Source organism: Onychostruthus taczanowskii, unplaced genomic scaffold, assembly GCF_017590055.1.
Source record: "Onychostruthus taczanowskii isolate IOZ18803 unplaced genomic scaffold, ASM1759005v1 scaffold40, whole genome shotgun sequence".
Taxonomy (NCBI): Eukaryota; Metazoa; Chordata; class Aves; order Passeriformes; family Passeridae; genus Onychostruthus; species Onychostruthus taczanowskii.
Genome location: NW_024501460.1, coordinates 2,957,208 through 2,979,831, shown reverse-complemented (window position 1 = coordinate 2,979,831; position 22,624 = coordinate 2,957,208). Strand labels below are relative to the sequence as shown.

Below are 22,624 nucleotides of genomic sequence, written 5' to 3'. Positions count from 1 at the left end.
CAAACCCCTGAACTCATTATTGCTCATGGCATTTAAGCACTTTGTGTGCAGCATAGAGAAGATGTTTCTGTGAAGGATGTTAGTCTATTTTAAATGAAAAGAAAAAAGAGGAGGAAAAAGCATAAGCATTATGTTAAGCCTTTTTTTGGCCTAAAAAGAATATATAGTGCTAAGTGGTCCAGTTGTGACCCCTGTGTTAATAGCACATTTTTTTCTGAAAAATTGCAAGGTTGGCTCCTTTATATATCAAATAAATTTAAAAAAAAATGAAATATAATGATATAGCCATCAAATTGATGGGTATATTGGCTTACTTTTACTGTTCTGCTAGCACCTTTATCAAATGTAAAAGCGATAAACAATTGATTCAAAGTAAAAAGTTGTTTGCATAGGATAACAATCTCACTCTTTCCTCCAAATTGATGCACTGTGAGTGTGTGGAAAGGCACTCTAGAGTTCTGCCTGCCATGCATAGGATGTGTTAGGTATAGCCTCTCCTGTGCACATAAGTGTGGGAGTTGCTGGCTTGACACCATTGCCACTCAATTCTGGATTGCAGAGCTCAAAGCAGAGAGAGATATACTGTCCAGATGCCTGAAGGCAAGCTGGAGACCGCAGAGGATAAGAAATTCGGAGAACTAAACAGAAAATGAGAAGTGAGGCAGGAGAAATTTTTTTTTTTTGCTGCCAGTGACTTTTGGCTCCAAGGAGAGTTCAGAATACAGTGAACAACGCTAGGATTAGACAAAACAGCATCAGAGGTCTCTGGAAAGTAAGCAGCAGACAACCCATGCTTATTAATATTGTCCTCTGCTGTGACAGTGTGTGACAGACTTCCCCAGAATAGAGCTGCTTTTCACAACAGAGTGTGTTCTTGCAAAAACAGCATTAATGCTAATGCACCTTAATGAATTTGTGGGAATGTGGCAGATTTCCAGGCTTTGGGTTTCTATCTCCTTAACTTAGAGAACCAGCCTCAGATGGCTGTATGGGTTAGAATTGAGGGAATCCTCTCCTGTGCAAAATGTACCTTCATAACAAAAGCCCAAACCCTGACAGAGTTTGTTTCATAACTGAAATAGGGTTGATGCTGCTCCTACTTTAGAAGGTCACACAGAGTAGTACCAGCACAGAGAACAGCAATAAGCTGCTATTGCCATTGTGTTACCATTTTATGCTTATTTCTTTATCTTAAGTAGTCCTGACTAGAGTTGGCATGAACTGAAGTTTTTTCATCCACATCAAGATGTGCTTGGTGCTTTCTTCCTGGGGTAGTTTAAAAGACAAGACTTCTTCAACCTTGCCCTTTCCAAAGGTTCAGCTCTACTGGTCTACCCCTGCTATTCCTAATGTGAAGGGCTGATGTGCTGGTTTTACAACCACTGGCTTGTGCTTGTTTCTTTGAGGGCTGGCCCTAGTGACCTGGCTACACTGCATCCTTCTGCTACTCTTCAGTGTCCTTACAGCTGCTGTTTGACTCTAGGCTCTCAAAGCACTCAGCTGAAGCAGCCATGACTTTTGGGAGATGAAGCTGTAACCTCTGCGAGCAGTAAAACTAGTTTTGCATCTTAGCAGCAGAGTTTTCAGCAGGCTCTGGTCCCACTAGCGTGGTGGCATACTATGACGGCCCCAGCAGTGTCATTAACCAAAACAGGCTTTAAGATACCAGCCTGAATAATCTGATCCCATCACTATCCTACTGCCTGGATGAGCCAGGTCCTATATTTGGGGCTTTCACTACTTGAGTAGTAACCTGAGGATCTGGCTGTAGGAGTGTGACAAGGCTTGGTCTGCACTGCTGCTTCTTATTGTGATCCAGAGCTCACACTTGTGAATGAAAAGGGATGCCTTGTGCCGTATTGCTCCCACTCCTAGTTCCAAGGTGAGCCTTCCAGTAATTCCTACGTAAATGCCTAAATTCCTTGCTTATATTCCCAACTACCTGGTCCAACATGATGATGCAACCTGGTCTACCAAGGTGCTTGATGTGAAGCAGACCCAAGAATAGAGATGAGCTGCCTGCACTGCAGTTGCTCCTGTGCACTGAATTCTGCAAAGCCACTGAAACAGCGCTGAGAAGCTCAGTGTGCTCCAGCTTGATAACCTGTGAACTGCCTAAGGTGGAAACTTTGGACTTTACTAATGGTTTTTCCATCTGTAGGCAGTAGAAGTGTTTGGAGACCACATCTGGGACAGAAATGACATTTTCTGACTTTGGACAGCCCATCTCCTGCCACTTCCTGCACTGCTGGGTCAATTAAACATGTTTGACCTTAAACCTCCTGGAGGTCTGAAGTCCATTTGGTTTCTGCAACAGATGTATAATTGGGTTATCCTAAAATTACTTTTTGGAAGGTAGGTAGCTGACCTTGGCAGGTTTCCTTTGCCCTTCCCACTTCATGTTTTTAAAGTGCTATTAATCCAGGTATTTATTTTCTTCCTTTCAGTGCAAATATATATAGCAAAATTTTCAATCTATTCGTTTCCTTGACACTTCTGAGCCAGAACAACAAAGATGTAGGTGCTGAGGTGCAAAAACCATGCATCAATACCCAGAAAAATAAATGGGAAATAAAGTTATGGTTAAGGACAATTGCTTTATGCATTTTAAGCTTTAAATGGGGTTTAATAAACTGACTATAATCCCTGCTATTTATACTGCATCTCTTTCAGAGGATGCTGCTGTGCCAAGTGCTTGTTTACCTGCACATTCTGTGCCAGTGCAGTGGCCCAACCAAGGGCTACAGCTAATTCATGTCAAGGCTGCGTAAAGCCAGAAAAAAGGATGTCCTTTGTGGGTAGAAATGGGCAGAGGAGCTGTGTGTGTTTACCCTGGCCTGGGGACAGCCCATCCTGCTATTGGTAAGGCGTGCTGAGGTTAGCTGGAGCACCCAGGGACAGGTCCCGCTTTTATAGGCAGTAGAAATGTGTCTAAGAGAGTAATGCACTGGAAAATAGACTAGAAAATTTATTTTTGAGATCCTGAGATTTGTTTTTGAGATTTTGATTTCTCTGTTGTCTCTCCCCTGTTTTTAACCATCATGTTCCAAGTGAAAACAAGTGAGTTCTCTACTTCAATATTAACTTTGTTCAAAAGCCCACTATTTTATAGATGGGGGGGGGGGGGGGGGGGTAAAAAAACTGCACGGAAACTTTACACCAATACCAGGGAAGGTGTTGTATAAAGTTATGGAGATTGTTTTTGAATCTGATGTGACTGCCCTAAAATGCTTCTGAAAAAGCTGGAGAACAAAAGCAGTCTCACATCACCAATTACCAGCCCAGTTTGATTCCTTAAGGAAAAATGGAGACAGCCTGATAGTAAAATTTGTTTATTTACAGTGTTATGTGTTACAGGAAAATCAGTTTAAAAAGTCAATACTTCTCTTTCTTAAAAGTTGCGGCATTTTGAAGATGTTAAGACATATCTGAAGAATTTTAAACATACCTGATTCCAGCCTTCCTGGCTGATCTGGATCTGCAAGGTCTGAGACCATCTGTTTTTTTCCTTTTTTTTTTTTTTTCTTTTTCTTTTTTTTTTTCCCCAGCCCTTTGAATTTCAAGTAAGGCATTTATTTATTTCCTTTTCTTTTGAATGAGGTTTCAACAGAACCAAAGACAGTATCTGTGGGTTTGATTGCCATAGTAAACCTTAACACTTAGCACAGCTGACGCTTTCCACCTTGATAGTCAAATGCATGCTTTGCCATCAAAAGATTATGGACTCCACTCGGCCTAAAATCCATGCTGGGCCACACAACCCTTGTGTTGCCAGCCTTAGATGAATGGTCCAGCTCATTGCCTTGTTCACTGTCTTGTCAGCTCTTTCAGATTCCTCTGCCTTTACCCTGGCTTCCAGTATTAAGCTGATTTCTACAGAGCTCTGAAGCTCTCCTTTTACTCAGGGCTGCGTAAAACACCTTCAGTCAAACCCTCTAATTTCTTACACTTTGGGATTTTTACGGTATCAATCAGAAATGCCTGTAAAGGTTCTGGAAGGGCCAGTGAGAAATAGCATATGCATACAGTGTCCAGGCTTTGTGAACGCAGGGTTCTTGGGTGTTTTTGTTTGGGTTTTTTCTTTTGGGTTGCTGCTTTCCCCTTTATTGAGTGTTAGAGAAAACAAAACACTGACTTTCAGCAAGTGACGCTTTGTGACCAACTTTATGAAGAGGGGAGCAAATGTGAATATGCACCAGTTAGATCTAGGTTGGTGTGGTGGTGTAAAAGTGTCTGAATATTGCAGTTGTTTTGGTCACCCGGCTCACGATGATGAAGTTCAGCAGTCAGGCTGCTAAGAGCTTCTGCTGTAGCTTTTTGGGAATTTGTTTTCTACTGGAGCAGAAAAGTTTTGTCCACATTGCACCATTGCAATGGAACTGGCTGGAAACAGATGGCATTCAATGGGACACTCAAGCACACAGTCAAGCAGAACTCTGACACAAGACACCCTTCTTCATGACATTTTCTCCTCTTGCTTTTGCTGGGCAACCCCATCTGCTCTTCTTCCCCTACTGTACCACTTCCTCAGCCTTTCCTTCCTATCCATGAGCCCTCAGGGCTGCGGTCTCTCGGGCTGCTCCTGGTGAGGCTGGCTGCTCTGTGTCCACACTGCTCCCTGGGATAAACCTTCCTCCTACCTTTATGCCTGCAGTCTTCAAGAGCCCCTGACGGCAGATCATCTAAATGGAGATATCTGGAGGAGATAACTGACCCTCTAGAGGTGGAGAAGAATTGGACAGCCTCCTCTGCATGCATGCCTTCGTGGCTGCTTGGGCCCTCTGTGCTGGCTGGGTGTGTGTTTTGGCCTCCTCCCGCCCTGGGACTCTGAAAGGTGACAGGAGTGAGAGGACATATTTTCTTTACAGAGCTGCTTCACTCCAAGGGACTTGCTGGGCTGGAGTGACTGCAAAAGTTGGTTTTTTTGAGAGAATTTTATACACAAGAATGGAAAAGATCAGAAGTACTTCACTGTGAGGGGAAAAAAGTCTGTGTTTAGTAGAGGAAAATAAGTGGGCTAAATGACAAAAGGGTGAGGGCAGACCCATTAAGTTAACCTTGGGTTTTCTTCATTTCTAACCATTTAAGTGGGGGTAAATGCAGTGAACTGAAGCAACAAAAATGGTGATGGACTGTTGGGAGACAGCTTTATAACTACAGACAGCAGATATCTCCTTACTTCCCCTCCAGCAGTTTTGCCTCAGTCCTGTCTGTTTCTCCAGCCAAAGACCAGTCTGACTAAGGGCCACCTGCCACGGGAATTCCTGTATAACCTGCTTGGCTCGCTGCTGAACTTGCATCTCGAATTTTCTGCATCTTCCAGTCTATTAATATGTGGCATGACAGTTTGCTTTGAATTAGCAGTGCTTGTATAGGATTAACTTTATACACATTTACACTCAATGGATTTATCTGCCTTAAGTTGGCATGACCCTATTTCTTTCAAAATCCATTTACCTGGAACTCCTGTTAAGTTAGCACATTCAAAGTGGGCTGGTTTTTCTCTATGTTCAGAATACCATTCTGGGCAGTGCCAGGGGCTACAAGCCCAGTCCCCTGAAACTAAGCTTCTGCCAGCCTTCCTGGCATTTGAATCAGGTGGCACTTATGTAAAAGGGAGTGTGGAGCCACAACTACCTGAAAACTATGGGATGGTGCACCTGGGCTCTGCCCTCTGTCACATCCTTCCCCAGGGCTCTTATAGGATCAAAGGGCACCTCGCTATTGTGCTTTAGGGAATTGCTGAGAAGAAGAAAAGAGGGGGTATGGTGATGGAAGAGGTCCAATTCTCACCTTTCCTGCCACCCCTCCTTTATTTTCCTGTCCTTGTCCACAGTTCAGCTGGATGTAGTGGGTGCACTGTGAAGCCTTGCCTCTCTTGCATGCACAGAAAATGCTCCCCGCGTTAGTCTGAACAGAGTCCTAACCTTTTGAAGGCATTGATGGATTTATCCATCAAGTGTTTCATAAGGCGTTTTTGTGTCAGCATTAGAGATCAGAAAGGTTTTCTTTTTCATATGAGAAAGATCTTGGCTTTCCTTGTTCTGATGTTGATCTTTGACAAGACAAGTAGTTCTACTCATTTTGTTAAAACCTAAATAGCAGTACGTTAATAAGTGTCTGGTACAAAGAACTGATAAATGTAATCAAATAGGTTTTAAGCTAAAGCTTGTAATTCAGTCTTTTTTCTTCTTTTTCTCTTTAGAAAAAACATAGGAAACAGTATACTTATTGTGCTTTCTTATTATTCTGCAATCCATTGGCAGCAGCAAAGTAGTCCTTATGGAAACCATTCTTTATTTCTGTTGCGACAGGGGTTTCCTTTACAGCTGTTCTTGAAGGTGCTTTCCGGTATGTCTATAAAAGCAAAATCCAAAATAAGCATTTGGATCCATTCAGTGCCCGCCAAAACACTACTTATGGTTAACTGTAAATGGAGCTTGTCTGCTGTTTGATGCAGATGTATGTATTTGCTTCAGACTACATTAGGAGTATAGTAGCCTTTTCACTGCTGTGGGTGATGTTACTTTACTAGCCTTAACGTAATACTTCTCAGTGTCAAGAGATTTCAAGCCTTGTACACTAAAAGCTTTATGTATGCAGGCAGGCTAGAGCACTCCCTGCTAAAAGATGTTGAAGTAAACAGGCAAAGACAGAACTCTATTTTTTTTCCCTAAGGAGGAGAAAGACTCAAAAATTTGCCCACCAAAGCAAATTCAGACCTCCTATGTACTGAATGCAGTACGTGATCTGCTATACAAGTGCAGAAGAGTTGAGCTGCAATGATGAGGTCATCACTACTGAGTAATTCTCTCTCTCTGTCAGACTATATGTGATATATGTCAGATATATGACTATATCTGTTGTTAAATGATGTATACATTTTAAGACTAACGTATTTTAAGCACTGATGATCATCCTACATCTGAGTGCACCTAGACTGCTATCCAAAAAGTTCTATTTTCCCCATCTTTGTCAGAGAGCTCTCAGAAGACTGCTTACCTTAATGTAGAAGTTGATGAAGAGGATGACCAGTGTGGCCATGTAGGAGGACTGGAACATGAGACAGCCAAATGGGAATCCACATGGCTTCACAGCTGCGCTGAGTGTGTGCACAATAGTGAGCAGAAACTGGATCTGTGGAGAGAAGATAATGCAGGCTCATTTGCTGAGAAAGAGTCAATGCTAGCTAAATCAGACACAGCAATGTCCCCTAGTACTGCTCCCTGAAAGTTTGAGTACTCTTGAAAAGCATCCCTTTTATAACCTCTGAATGTGTTGTGAGGATCAAGTAAAAATGGTGCTCTTGTGAAATTCAATAAAACCCTAAGGGGTCAGAGATTTCTTAAATTAAGTTTATAGGCCTGTTTGACAAAAGGGAAGCTTTTACTTTTTTTCTCTCAGATTTAGTAGGTGTTGTTCTATCTTCCAGTTCTTGTGACAGGTACAATTGTTGTCTCTGTTGCTGGGCAGAAAATGGAGGAAACTCTGAAGATTCCTGGCAATAGCTTTAGAAGTCTGAACAGAAAATGCACAACTCAGGTCCAAGGAGTTCAGATAGGTTATCACTTGCATTAATAGAATTAAGGAAGAGAAATGAGACAGAGAACGAATTGCAGAGACTTGTCTGTATTTAGAACTGTGAGCCACAGCCCACACTAGTGCACCTGATTCTCCTCAGCCAGATAAGCGTGCCCTCAAACCAGCGTACTGAAGTGCATTTCCAGCAAGGAAGTGTGTTTCACCTGCAGGGACGGTCTCAGCTCAGAGAAGCAGTTTTTGCTAAGCAAATTTCCACACAGGCATTTTAAAGCTCACTGCAAACATCTGAATTTCCAAACAACATGAACAGGCCCCAAGAAAAAAAAAAAGGTAAAAGGAACTTTATTTCATATCAAGCCTTATATCTTGTTGATAGAAACTTTTGATGTGGCTCAGCTCCTCAGGTACAGCAACAGGAGGATCACACTTTTAGAAGTCAGTCAATTTCTGTATTCCCTAAAGTTTGTTTACATCATTCTGCATTTTGTAGTTGTACCACTGTGTTGTGGGTTATCCTGGCTTGGCTGCCAGCTACCCGCCCAGCAGCTCTCTCCCTTCTTCTCCTTGGTAGAGGAGGGGGAGAAAATAAGATGAAAATGTGCGGATTGAGATAAAGGTAGGGAGGGTAATTGATAAAACTTACCTATTGCTGTTATAAGCACAATAGACTTGACTTGAGAAAGATTAGTTTCAAGTACTGCCAATTAATAACACAGAAGGATAGCAAGAAATAAAATTAAAACGACCTTTCTCTAAGCCCCTGCTTCTTCTCAGGTTTAACTTCACTTCTGAACTTCAAACCTCTGCTTCCTTCCACGTGGTGCAGGGGGATGGAATTTGTAGTCAGCCCCTACTGCTTTGGCTTTGCTGCTCCTTTCTCCTGACACTTTCCCTGCTACAGTGTGGGGTTCCTCCCATGGGAGAGAGTTCCAGTGTGGTTATTTCCCATGAGCTGCAGTTCTTCACAAGTTGCCCCAGCATGGGTCCCTTCCACAGCATGCAGTCCTTCAGGAACAGGCTTTTCCTATGTGGGTCCCCAAGGGCTCTCACAGATTCTGCCAGTAAACCTGCTCCAGGGTGGGATCCTCTCTCCTTGGGTCCCTAGGAGCCTATTTCCCCATGGGCTGTATCTTCCTTCAGGGCAGACATGTTCATTGCTGCAGCATGAGGTCCTCCATGGGCTGCAGGTGGATCTCTGTTCCCCTCTGGACCTCCGTGGGCTGCAGGGCAACAGCTTCACCAGCATCTTCACCACAGGCTGCAGGGGAGTTTTTGGTGCTAATTCCCTCCTCTTCTGATCTGGGTACTTGCAGGGCTTCTCACATTTCCTGTCTCCTCTCTGAGCTGCTATGTTATGTTTTTCACCCTTAAATAAATATGATATCATGGAGGTGCTCCATCAGCTTTGCTGATGGGCTCAGCTTTGGCCAGCAGGGGAGGTCTGTCTTGGAGCTGGTTCTGTCAGACATTTTTGTGACTTTTAAATCAGTTTTTTCAACAATTAAGGTGCAGTCATTTTCTATGCAATTGTTAAAAATTAATATAATTTTGTGGATTAAAGCGTTTATATTATTTCTTTTCTACAGAAAACAGTTCCGAATATAGTTTCCTTTATTAAATTATATCAAGCTGCACTAGTGACTTATGCTGTATGATAGTTTAGTTATACTTCAATTCTAACTGGCTTAATGTTTACCTGTAGTTCATTTAGTCCTCTCTCACAATTTGAATGATTTCTGGTAGTTAAAAATGAGAGTAAAACAGATACATACCAGTTGTGCCTGAGTGAGGTATTTCTTCCACCAGAGATATTTGCGCATGGAAGGGATGACTGACAGTCCATAGTAAGAGTACATAAGCACGTGGATAAAGCTATTCAAAGTGGGTCCAAAGAAGCCTACAAAAATCCATTAGGGAAAAAATAATTAAGTACCAACTGCTAAAAAGCGAGGGAGGATATTATTGCTTGTGATATTGCTTCTATATTGAATCTCTTGCGAATGGTAAGTATTCCTTCCATGCTTTTTCCTTGCTAAAGACATTCCTGATGTGTAGAGGTGCTCTCCTAGGGACAACTGAAAAACCAAATGATACTTCCTAGAGGGTTGTTCTCATGCTGAATTTTGTGTTTTATCTGATATTTTTCTTCTCCTCCACTTTCTCCTATTCTGTAGTTTACAGGATATTTTTCCCCCTCTCCTAAAGTTCTTCCGAGTCTCTCCATTATTCCTGTAAGCTTTAAACACTGCTGTGGATAGCTTTGCTGCTAGTATGCAGCTCGGGACCCTGAGAGACTCCTGTATTTCTGCTCTCTGATGCAGTAGCAAGGGCTTTACTCTGAACTAAACCAGCCTTTTGTGCCTGTGTTTGATCACCACTCTTGTTTTCTTCATTGGCTCTTCTGCTAGATGCACATTTATAGAACTTCATCCCAGATAATACCTTGCTGCTCTTATTAGTTACACTTAGTGAATACTAATTCTAGAGGAAATGAATTATCCTCTGTACGTTGCAGACTATGGAGAAGCAGCAGCATTACTCTCTGCTGTGTGCTTGCATGTTTGACGGCAGTGCTACAACTACAAGAGGGATTCACCAGTTGTTCTCATTTTGCCACTGATTAATTACTTAGTTACTGGTTTAATTACAGTAGTCCAGTGCTACTGTCAAGTGTGGGGACCACACATTAGAAAGCTCAAACCCCCATTGATTTGTTTACTCCCCTAGAAGTAGCTCCTAATCTCTATGAAATCTCTGATCCCTGCTTCTACCACTAACAGTGATTTACTTTGATTTTGTGCTGTCCACACTAAGTGCCAACAAACGTGAATTCTGCTTTTAGCTCTGAAAAAAAACCTCTGACAAGTTTCTTTACAAAATGTTAAAATGGGCTGAGGTGACTCACTCTAGTAGGTTGCAAGAAAACTGGGATTTTTCTCAACTTTGAAAGTAGTTCCACAGGAAGCCTCTAGTTGTGTGAAGCCCTGGAAAAGTGTGCCTGTTGTGAGACAGCTGAAGTAGTTCTCTGCTGTTTGGACTTCTAATACAAATGCCAAGTGACCAGCCTGTGGCATCGTAGACCCCTTCCTAACAGGGAAGATGATGACAGCTACTGTAACCTTCTGAGAGTGTACTCTCATATGAAACAGAACAAACTCAAACTGGTATTTTAATTAGTGACTAACTAAGTAAAGTATCTTGCTAAAGCAGAGATTGATGTATATGAGCGTTGAGCCTGTAAAAGGGCCATTGATTTAATTTGTTGTGATTGATGAAGGGTTTACCAGGGTCCTGATTTCTTCCTGCATCTGCCTTTGGAGTAGGTCTTGTATATGCTTGCTCCTCTGTGCTACTCAGTACTGTGATGCTTAAAAGTGGTTTAAAGAGAAGTAAATACATGAGTTTGTGAGAGCTAAGTGAAAAATCTACGGCCTCACACGCAGGTATTTTTGGCCTGAACTTTTAACCATACTTTTAACTTTCCTGTGTTCTGCAGGTGGTCTGAAAGGCTCAGAACCCTAAAGGTGCCCTCATATTGCACAGTGGCACAATTCCTTTGTATGGTGACGTGATTCCTCCCCAGCTGCAGCTGACTTAGACCCAGGGTGATGAAGCAAACAAAGACTTACTCTGCCCACAAGGTATCCAGTTCAGAACACACCACCAAATGTTAAACATAGTGGCATGGTGATACACGTGAAGGAAGGTGATCTGGTTGCTTTTCTTTCTCAGTACAAAGAAGATAGTGTCCATGAATTCAATTACTTTGGAAAAATAATACCACCACAGCACCTTGGCTACCTGTACAAGCAAGAACAAAGGAGCAGGAGATCAATATCTGTCCATACAATTGCTTAAATATTACTGCTTCACTCCCTAGCGTGTGACTTCCCAGAAGGCATTAATATGCTATTAAAGGAGAAGCACAAGGTCTGTCTTCAATTTTATTTTGCTTTTCAATGAGTTTTCAAAAGCAGTTTTATAAAAAATGTCTTTTAGAAAATTGTAATATATAATTATCAAAATTATATATATTATATAATATATATATTATATAATATATATATTCTTAAATTATAATATAATTAAATTATAATTTAAGAAACGTAACACTTGAGGAAGGGTTTTCTAATTGTTTTGTTGGGGGTTTTTTTCCAAAGGTGTAGTTTTGTGGGTGGGTTTTTGCTTCATTTTGTGATAGTTCAGTTTTTTTACTGAACAATCTACTATTTCTCGACACTGAACAGATTTTGCTGCCAGATTCTTCTTTTGAAGAAATCTAAATTTGATACTCAGTGCAATGAAATCTGCCCTCCTCTAGAGTAGAGATATTTTATCAGAGCTCAGGATACATCCTAGGACAGTCATAAATACAGTTAAAACAGAAAGGGTGCTGAGGGCTGAGCTGCTTTTGTCTCTCACCCGGATATCGGCCTCCCCTGCGCTGTGGAGGTTCTGGCATTGCAAGTTGTAGCCGCCTTCCCACGTGGCAAGGATAAGCTGGAACAGAAAACAAGGGAATTATGTTCATGAACAGATGGGATGGTTTTTTCCCCCTGCAGTTGTTCTGTCCTCATTGGTGGGTATCCATTCCTTCCATGAACTGATGCTCTTGAACCAGATGACTTGCTAATATCTTATATTTTGAAAGGGGAAAGGCATCAGTTAAGCTGGAGATATGAAATGATGCAGTTCTTCTCTTTCTCTGGCTTTAGAGCCTTCAAGGCATCCATTAAAATCTCTCATTATTTAATGCACCTCCAAATCCTCACTCCAAAGAAAACGCTGGAATAGTCTATCTTTGTCCTGAAGCAGTATGAACAGAGCTTAACACAGCTACTTGTGCAAAGCTGCCCCTGAGAAAAATTCCCTGTTTGCCAAGAAAACAGAAGGCAAATGCAAAGTAGTGCAATGGGAGAAATATTTCCTAATGCCATACGTGTCTCTATAAGCCACTGTTAAATGTTGGAGGAAGTGAAGGAGAGCAAGCACAGTGCTGAATGGAGGCGTGAATAGCACACAAGCAATTTCTTAGATTCTGCACATGTCACATGGGGAAGCAGACAGAGCAATGAAATATCAGAGTGCCACATTGGGATGGAGCAGGTTTCTAGAAAACCATATGGTAGTTTTCAGTATGGAATATTTTTATAGTAACAGCCACCTAAAGCACTCAGCAGCCCTTTTGGAAGAGGGAGCATCATCTCTTGCTTATAAATGTCATGCAGAAGCCATTGATTTTTAAAAGGTCTTGCTTATTCTAAAGTAAGCACAAAGTGGGTTTGGGGACAAACTGAGCAGCTCGTGCCCTGGGGTCTTTCTCACCCTCTAGAGACACTGTAGAGAGTGAAGGTGGGAGAAATGCATTGAAGTGTTATGCTGTAAGCAGAATTGCAAGATGCTGAGAGAAGTGAGTTGCTTTCAGCTCTGGAGCAGTATTCACAAGGCTGATGTGTGTCAGCACACAAGTTTTCCCTCTAGTTCACAATGAAAAGAACTGTTCTGTGTTGAATCTGTCACAGTCCATACAGAAGAGAAGCAGAGACATTCTCAGTGATCAAACCAAATTAATTCCTAGAGTAAATACATTTAAAAATGATTATTGATAACATCCGGAGAATTAGGAAGTAGCCTAGAACCCTTATTATAAATTCACATTAAAATGCACTGAAACCAGGAGAACCGCGGTCTTCTACTATTTTTCTTCTGAATTCAAACTCTGTCATTGTCCTTGTAATATGAACTTAGCTGTTTTAGGTGGCCAAAACAGCCCATAGAAATTGCAGAGAAAGATGACAATACAGTTAATGAGTGTTTTATAGACAAATGATATGTAGCAATTCAGGCAAACATTCTTTTACATTTTTCTGCTTTGCTGAAGAAACTTGACCTCAAAATTTTCTGCTGCAGTAGGTAAAATGTTGGTTCACAGAAATCTGCAGGGAAAATATTCAATTTCCAATATTTTGATTAGTCTCTTTTACAACTGTTCTGATTTGTATATGATTAGAGTGGAATGATTTTTGAAAAATCTTTTGCGTGTTGTCTCCTTGTGTATTAAAGGTCAGGAGTGAGGGCCGGTCGATTGCCCAGCAGCTCCTGGGTAAAGCCCTGAGGAAGGAAGGTGGTGTCCTCACCATGTGTCAGGGGCTGCAGTACTCCATGGAGATACTTTGGGGATATTTTTGGTCTGGATTAATTGATACTGGTTTTTTGTTTGCCTTTTTAAACCATCTGCTAAGTAGTAGAGTGAGCCTTGCCAAAGAACTCCGTTATGCTTTTACTTCTATATTAAACCTGTTTTTGATGATACCTTTGCCAGTGATTTAAGTAACCTTAAAACACACATCCACCAAAAATTGGTGTAGTCAGCAGGTTTGCAAGCACTGACTACTAACAAAAGCATTGAAGAAATCCAAATCCTAAGTTCTCAGACAAATGGCTCAGGATAAGTGGTGTGATTAGAAAGCTGTGGAGGAACACTAAGTTGCTAGGGGATGTATAAAGGCTGGGAAAAAGAAAGTGATCATTTGCAAAGTGTTAGATGCCTTTCCAGAAGCTGCCTGCCACTATAGAAAAGATAATATTAAAGACAAACAAGGACTGAAAACTGAGATGGAAAGGAACTGAATTACTACTGTGCTTCAAAATAGAACAGCTCCAGAGACAGCTACAGGAGCAACAGAAAGAAAAAGAAGTTGAAGGAAAAAGTGGACCTAATGCTTATGCAGGCTCCAAATCCTCCAGACATTGTGCAGATTAGTAAACTAATTGCATCTCCAGAAGACCTGGAGGGTAAGAGATGGAATGGTCCTTGGGATAAAAATACCAGAGTTCTGCACCTGGGATACAGCAACCCTGGATGTATGGACAGCCCAGGGAATGAGAGCCTGGAATGCAGCCCCATGGAAACGGACCTGGGGCTCCTGGTCCATGGCAAGTTGAAGATGAGCCAGCAGTGCCCTGGCAGCCAGGAGGGCCAACCCTGTCCTGGGCGGCCTCAGGCACAGCACGGCCAGCGGGCAAGGGAGGGGATTGTCCTGCTCTGCTCTGAGCTGGGGCAGCCTCACCTCCAGTGCTGGGGGCAGATTTGGGTGCCACAATATGAAAAAGATGTCAAGCTCTTAGAAAGCATCCAAAGGAGGGGAACAAAGATAGTGAAGGGCCTTGAGGGGAAGACTTACAAGGAGAGACTGAGGTCACTTGGTCTGTTCAGACTGGAGCAGAGGAGATTGAGGGGAGACCTCATTGCAGTTACAGCTTCTTCATGAAGGGAAGAGGAGGGGCAGGCACTGATCTCTTCTCCATGATGACCAGTGACAAGACCGAGGGAGCAGTGACAATCTGTGTCAAGGGTCGTTTAGGTTGAATATCAATAATAATGTTCTCACCCAGAGGGTGATTGGGCACTGGAAGGGGCTCCCTGGGGAAGTGGTCACAGCACCAGGCCCAACACAGCTCAAGAAGTGTCTGGACAATGCTCTCAGGCACATGGTGTGACTGCTGAAGTGTCATGTGCAGGGCCAGGAGTTGGAGTCAATCATCCTGATGGGTGTCTTCCAACTTGACATAATTTATGAAGCTTTCCTGCCAGTGCTGAACAGGTGAGCTCAGTAGTATCTTAAGGTTTTGGGTTTGTTTTTTTCAAGTACTTCATTCAAAGGTTCCATGTATGAAAATGACATGAAAAAGACCCTTAGAGGCTCATAAAGAAAATATTTCTTTTCAATGTCACAATTTTTTAATTCAGGCAATTAGGTAATCTGCAACTCCTTACAAATAGTCAGCATGCAAATGGGAAGTAAGCTTTGGGGTCAGAATACCACTCTGTTTGACTGCATGGTTTAATTTAATTTTTTTTTTTCATTCTTCCATGATTTAAAAAATGCCAGATTTCACAAATCATTCTATTTGCTTATTCCCCAGTCATTTTACTTGGCAGAAGAGTTTCCTCTGGTTTGTGTCCGCAATTCAAAAGCCAGCAGCTTAGACTGGAGATCTTCTTTGACTTTTTTTAACCTCAGTCTTTCACATCAGATTTTCTGTAGCTTAACATTCATATTTTCCATTGTAGGTGCCTAACATACTGCTGTGTCTCCTTTAAGGAAAAAAAATCACTTTGAGTTTTGACTCCTCTGCTTTGCAAGATAACCTTCAAGATTTCTGGCTAACTTCCTAATTAAAAAAAAAAAAAAAAAAAAAAAGGAAAGGGTGGAAATTTGGAAAGCAGCAAGTAATTTTTATGGGATCCTGGTGATCCTAGGCCATGACTTTCCTGTTGGCTCTCAATGAGGTGGAAGAGAAGCAGCTCACTCAATGGTGCAAAATGAGCCAGAAGCCAGATGCGTATCTGGAACAGAATATGCCAGCACCTTGACACATTTTGGTACCAGGTCTCTTTTTTTCTGATATGAAACCCATACATTACTTGTACTGTTTTAGTCACATTCTCTTTTGTATACTGAGCAGTCACAACCCTGCAGAGCTGATGGTGTATCAATCACTCAGAGATGGTGCAAGTGCAGGATCTATCAAAGAGATAAGAAATCCCCTCTCTCTTTTGCAACACAAATTCTCTCCTCCTAGAAACCAATTACGTGAATTCTTCGCATTCTTGGTAACCTATTCTGAAAATAATATTAAGTATTGTTTGAAGCTATTTGGAAAAACAGATCACATAAAGAGCAAAGTGCTGACTTGTGAATAATTTCTGCTAAATAGCAACATCCTATTAATTAGCAGAGTTTTCATATTTTGCTGTTTGCCCTAATGCTGTTCTTAACAGATTCCTGTTTTTACACTAATAAATTGCTTCTGTTCATCTGCTCAAGTATAAACAGCACAAGAATACACACAAGTTGTTTTGTCACGTCAGTCCATCTCCTGCCTTATTTTTGTAAATGGAGAATCAGTGTTCAGAATTGAAAGTTGGTTCCTTTGTCAGAGGTATCAGGGGTGGGAGTGGGCAGCAGGTACCAAAAGATGATGTAATCCTCTCACCTCACTGAGCAGCAGACTAAGATCTAACAGCCTGACCCAGAGGTCTGTGCCCTGCTCATTTCAAGCTTTCAAACTCAAAAATCTCACAGCTGTTTTTCATCTGTTCCCCATAGACAGAATGAGTTACTGACAGAATGAGACGACATAGTCTCAAACCATGTCAGGGGAGGTATAGGTTGGATATTAGGAAAAGGTTTTTATGGAAAGAGTGATAAAGTTCTGGAATGGCCTGCCTGGGGAGGTGGTGGAGTCACCATCCCTGGATGTGTTTAAAAAAGACTGGATGTAGTGCTCAGTGCCATGGTTTAGTTGAGGTTAGGGCATATGTTGGACTCAATGATCTTGAAGGTCTCTTCCAACCTAGTCATTCTGTGAATTCTGTGAAAGTGATGTGATTTTCTGGGTGGATATTGCCATTTCTACTGACTGCAGGTTCTCTGTGCTCTTTTGAGTTATAGAAAAATCTCTGTGAATGGTTGGACATTCTCAGAGAGGAAATGCCTAGAAGCAATGAGGTGTTGTCCCTTGTCCCAGGGGGAGGAAGGCAGAGGGTGGGGCATCAGCATTGGGCTACATCTGGCTGGTGACCAGCCACCAGTGGTGTTCCTCAGGATCAGTTCTAGGGCCAGTGCTGTTCAAAATACCTCTCAGTGATCTGGAAGCACAAACTGAATGCCCCCTTAGCGGGTTTGCTGATGGTATGAAACAGGGAGGGGCTGCTGACTCTCTTGAGGGACAAGAGTCCTTGCAGAGAGGTAGAGTGGAGCACTGGGCAGTCATCAGTGGGATGAAATTTAACAAATCCAAATGCTGGATCTGGCTCCTGGGATGGAGTATCATGGGCACAAGTATGAACTGGGGGAGGAATGGCTGGAGAGCAGCCCTGTGGAAAGGGATCTGGGAGTGCAGGTCGGCAGCAGCTCCCTGTGAGCTGTCATGTGCCCTGGCAGCCCCACGGGCAAACCTCATCCCAGGGTGCATCGAGCACAGCCAGGAGAGGGGATTATCCCACTGCATCAGCCTCGCTGTGAGCATGGTGTGCAGGTCTGGACCCACCATTTAAGAAGCTTGTGGAGATCCTTGAAAATACCAGGAGGGTAATAAAGTTGGTGACAGGGCTGGAAGCAAGTCCTGTGAGGAGCAACTGAGGACTTTGGGCTTGTCTAACTTGGAGAGAAGGAGGCTGAGGCGTGACCTCATTGTTCTCTACAGCTTCCTGAGGAGGGGAAGGGGGGAAGGAGGTGCTGAGCTTTTCTTCCTTGGAGACAGGAATGGTGGGACATGTGGGAATGGTTCCAAGCTGCACCAAGGGAGGTTTAGACTGGACATTAGGAAGCATTTCTTTACCACAAGGCTGGTCAAACCCTGGAACATGCTTCCTTGAAGGGTGGGCAATGCCCACAGCCTGTCAATGTTTAAGGGGCATTTGGATGGTGTCCTTAACAGCATGATTTAACATTTTGGTAATCTCTGAATTGGTCAGGCAGCTGGATTAGGTAGCTGTTGTGGGTCCCTTCCAGCCGAAATGGTCTCTCTAGTACATGGTCTGTCTATACAGACACAGTTAAGAAGGAAAGCTAAAAACTAATAATGGAGTTAGTATTCAAGTAATTAAAATTCCTCATAAAAGTTCAGAGCAGGAGTATGAGCACCAGCATTCTTCTTGTGAAAAGAACAGAGCAGGATGTTATTATGGGTATGAGGTTCTACTAGGTTTTTTAAGGCACTCCAGCCCTCAGACCTATTAAAACAACTTGATATGACCACTGTTCTCAAGCAATTGAAGTCTCACTAAACTAAGTAAAGGAGACTGATCTATCTGTGTAGCACAAGAAAGGTATCAACTTGCAGTGCTTTGGATCACTTATGTCACTTGGCCACCAGAGACTTAGTCCTTGTGAATGGCAGCTCCTCCCTGGATCTATAGATTTGGACAAATAGTCCTAAAAGCAGTTACCTGATGGCCACATTCCAAGGAAAAGGAGTCACACACAGGTCAGTGTTTCAGGAAGGAGAGAGAAATTACATTTTTTAAAATCTTAAATTAATTTTAGAATGGAATGCCTGAGAAGATTTCAGTGTCTAAAAACAGCGACCAGATATTAATAATGGCACATTTTCCCTTTTTTTTTTTTTTTTTGTTTTCTTAAGGGAGAAATCAGCTCCTTGCCTTGACTTCCACAAGCATGCAACATCTGAACTGTCTTGCTATAGCCAAGAGGCTGGGGTGAAGCACTCCACAAGGCTACTGAGGCCATCACACTTTTACATGATAACTCAAAGAAAGGAGGAAGGTATCACTAAGCATCTTCTACTTGTCATTAAATCAGTCTTAAAAAATACCTAGAAAGCTTTAAAGCAGAGTTTGGGGGTATTTTTTTGGCTGAAACATTTAATTGCAAAATCATCTGTGAATAGTATTTATCGAAGTATATCTCTATACAGGTTGCCTATCTTTAGACAAGACTCCAAAAATTGTGATACAATCTGAGATTTTAGATGGGTAGCTGAGATGCAGAACAGCCTGTGTTTCCAGATTGGTGCCTTTGTGCCTCAAAGATCTTGGATAAACTGTAGTCTGGCATGACTAAAACCCTACAGGGAAGCTGCATGGGCTTGATAGCTCAGCCCAGGATGGGGAGATCCCAGAATGTTCCATCCCTGCCACTTGTTTAGTGCCATGGCTTTCCCAAATGTAAAAACTTAGTGGTGGTGTTGTGCCAAACAAACCCAGGTGCTGAAGAGGAAACACCCCACAAGATTTGTCACAGGAGAAATATTTTGTTGTTCCTCTTTATGATGCATTCAAAATATTTTTCATGGTGACAGAACTGTGAAAAGTATGCTTTGGGCTACTGCTTGGTGAGGCTCTCCAGCTCCCCATGGGTCTGGTTAGAGGTCAAAAAATTGTGTGCATGTTGTCTCCCCCAAAAAGATCTGCTAATTCTGTAATACACAACTGAAGTTTGCTATCCTGACCTGCAGAACGTACAGCTGGACCCTAAGTTGGACGTCTCCTCCAACTGGAGCATTGTAGCTAAAAGGATACTGGTTATTCCAGAGTGGAGGTAATATGTGATCCCACGCTTTCTTCCTGGTTTTAGGTCAGAGAGTTCATAACATGGTGACAAAAAATAAGAGCGCCTTCCCAAGTGAAGTTTAGATAATTGTTTGAATTTTTTTTATCAACAAAAACTCTTTCAAATGTAAAGCCATGTTGTTGAGAAACTACCAGCCAGTTCTCTTTAATACTCCTTAAGTAAATGGGAGTCTGACAGAAGGATTAGTGAACTAATGAACTTCAAAATGAGTTATGAATGGTAATTACTTTGAGTATTGCTGTTGTCTGGAATAGTGGGACAGGCTAAAAGAAATCTTGCCTAGGCTTATTTTCCATGAGTCTTTGATTACATCTGTTCTGAATAGCTCCCCTATCATATTTTGTGGTACCAGTGGTGGTGTTAGAAGCTGTGCACACATGGAAAACCTCATCATATGAAGTTTTATTCTTGATTTCCAGTAAGGTTCTACTGAATTCTGTTTGAATGTGCACGAGAGATCCAGAGCACCACATTTGTTGATGATCAGGTTAAATGTTCTACTGAAATGCAGAGCTCGGAAAGGTCAGTATGAAAGACAAGAAGAACACAGAGGATGAAAACCGAGATGTGAAGACAACATGCCCGGCTGGAATAACTGCAGGCAAGGACAGCAAAGTCAGCTCCTCAGCTCTCCAAACAAATTATTCAGCAAAGACAGAAGAACACCTGGTAATTTAATTCCATTCACACAAAGTTCTTACTCGATCAAAAGATCAGTTTGCTCTTGCCCTTACATTTCACTGCTTTAAAATGCACTCTCAGTGACCTTTTGCTCTCTAGGTTTTTCTTTTTCCCTCTTCTCCTTTTCTTCAAATGATAGAGAAGTGCACCTGATCTCTTCTGGTTTCTCACTTCGTACTTTTTCTCTTTCTGCCTAAGCCACAAATACTCTTTCAGTACTAAATAATTGCTTCAAAGGAATCCTTCACCTCAAGCATCAATACTGATGGATCTAGAATCTTTCCATATTTCTGTACTTACTTTACATTTGTTAACTTCTGAACAATTAATGAAGGAGTAAATAATTTATCACAATCTTACAAAAAAAAAAAAAAAAATCCAACCAAACAAAGTGAAACACCAAAAAAACCAAAACAGAAAATCCAACCAAACAAAACACCAAAAAAACCAAAGCAGAAAACAAAATTAAAACAAAACAAACACCAAAAGCAAGATTATGTTGAAGTTGGATTTCTACAGTAAAATTCCAGGACAGTTCAAATTAGTTAGGATCTTTTTCACCTTTCCCCACTGTCTGCACTGTTAAAGGTTTGCGTAGAATTTGTGCTACACATGCTCCATTTTTTTAACACTTGTACAGATAGGAAGCAAATCCTTCTCATGTAAGCCATTATAATGATGGAATAAAACAGGGTTTTAGTGCTCCTTCTATTTTTGATTTGTTCCTTTTGTTTTGCTCTATTATGGCTAATTCAGGCATTACACTTTCTAGTAATATGTGAGATATATCCTCAATTGTAGTGTGCAGGGCTAAAAGTGGTGGCTGATGGCCCTGATCATTCTGGCGCTCCTGGGAATCCTCTCACCACCCTGGCATCTATGAATATGCAAGTTATGACTATAATTCAGAAACTGGACTTAATGTGGGATGAATTTTCAGCTCCTAGAAACAGCTAAAGTGCTTTTGATTTGTTGCTTTTTATTTTATTTAATCCTGCAAAGTAGAAGACTTTTTTCCTGGCTTCTCTAGAAAGGTTAATGCACTGGGCTGGCAATACTTGTGAGTTCCGCTCTTTTCCCTTTGCTCTGAAATGAGGGGTCCTCACATGCAAGTCCTGCTTCCCCACATGGGTGTGGTTGCTTGCTTACAAATCCCATGGATTTGTAATAAGCCTGAGAAGCTACCTGGGGATACAGGCAGCTTGAGACATCACGCCACCCCTCTGCTAATGACACATATCTCTAGATCTCCTTTTTAATCTGACCCAAATGGTGCCAGTGTCCTGGTTTTCTCAGTGCCTGATCAACAGAAGGACTTGGGTGAGACCTTGATGACCAGCTGAGATTTGATTTTAAATAGGGCAGAGGTGATACTGCTGGGGAAAGCAGCCTAGGACTGTGGCAGAGATTATGTCTATTCCTATTAGTGAGAGAGAGTATCCTCACCTGAGTAATTTCAGAATTCAGAGATCAGCACTGGTCTCCTGTGTTTCCAGTTTCAATTTATCACTGAACTTGTGACAGTTTGGCCTCTGGTTCCTCATGTTGCATCCCTGAAGTGTGGTTTGTAGGCATATGAGAGAATTCTGAAATATGCTTAGATGCGATGTTCTTTCACAGTAAGCTGGTTTACTGCTCACAGTTGGTAACTTTAGCAACTTAAGCAAAGATTTGTGCAGAGAAAAGGCATATACTTCTTAAGGGAAATTGTTAAACGTTTTGATTTTTGTTGAAGTAAAAAGGTGCTGGCTGTTTTTCCTTATACAGAATTTGACAATGTTCTAGAAATTGTTGGATCAGTAGAGTTAATCTGGGTCTATGAGCACTTACTGGTACAGAAAAGTACAATAACAACAAACTTTTGATGTGGCTTTCTTTGGTAGCAGCAAGGATGGAAGGAATTGTCTTTTGCCTCGTCAGCAGCCCACCTGCAGCCTGCCCAGTTTAAGCACAGGACCTTTGTCTAATAGCTTCAGGTACTTGAAAAAAATGTGCTCCAAACCCAAATGCCTACCTCACCATATTCACCTGGGGAAGGCAAGCACCTTTGACAACTTCAGGAAAATCTATCTGTCTCACTCAGAAGTCTAAAGGTCTAACAAGCTGCCCTTCTGGGAGGCCTTCAGGGGCACCTAACTCTTTGTTGACTCAAAAATTTTGAGATATCGCATTAGGATGAGAGCAGCTGGGCAGAGCTGTTTATCTTTAGACCTTGTCCTTGGGGGATCATAGGGGTATCTGGCCTTATGCTCAAGGCACATCTTAGAGCTGGCCTGGAGCTGTTCCTCCAAGTGCTTTGT

General features: G+C 42.0%; 1 protein-coding gene across 1 annotated transcript in view; it reads right to left on the bottom strand.

Annotated features, from left to right (window-relative positions):
* Window positions 1-6,199: 6,199 nt before the first annotated feature.
* Window positions 6,200-22,624, bottom strand: part of ELOVL2 (ELOVL fatty acid elongase 2) — a 50,130-nt gene continuing 33,705 nt past the window's right edge. The window contains exons 4-8 of the mRNA XM_041413198.1: window positions 11,965-12,042; window positions 11,172-11,343; window positions 9,315-9,439; window positions 7,003-7,137; window positions 6,200-6,357 (exon numbers count right to left, since the gene is read on the bottom strand). Of these exons, the coding sequence (XP_041269132.1) occupies window positions 6,229-6,357; window positions 7,003-7,137; window positions 9,315-9,439; window positions 11,172-11,343; window positions 11,965-12,042 (639 nt within the window). The 3' untranslated portion in view covers window positions 6,200-6,228. The remainder of the gene's footprint in view (window positions 6,358-7,002; window positions 7,138-9,314; window positions 9,440-11,171; window positions 11,344-11,964; window positions 12,043-22,624) is intronic.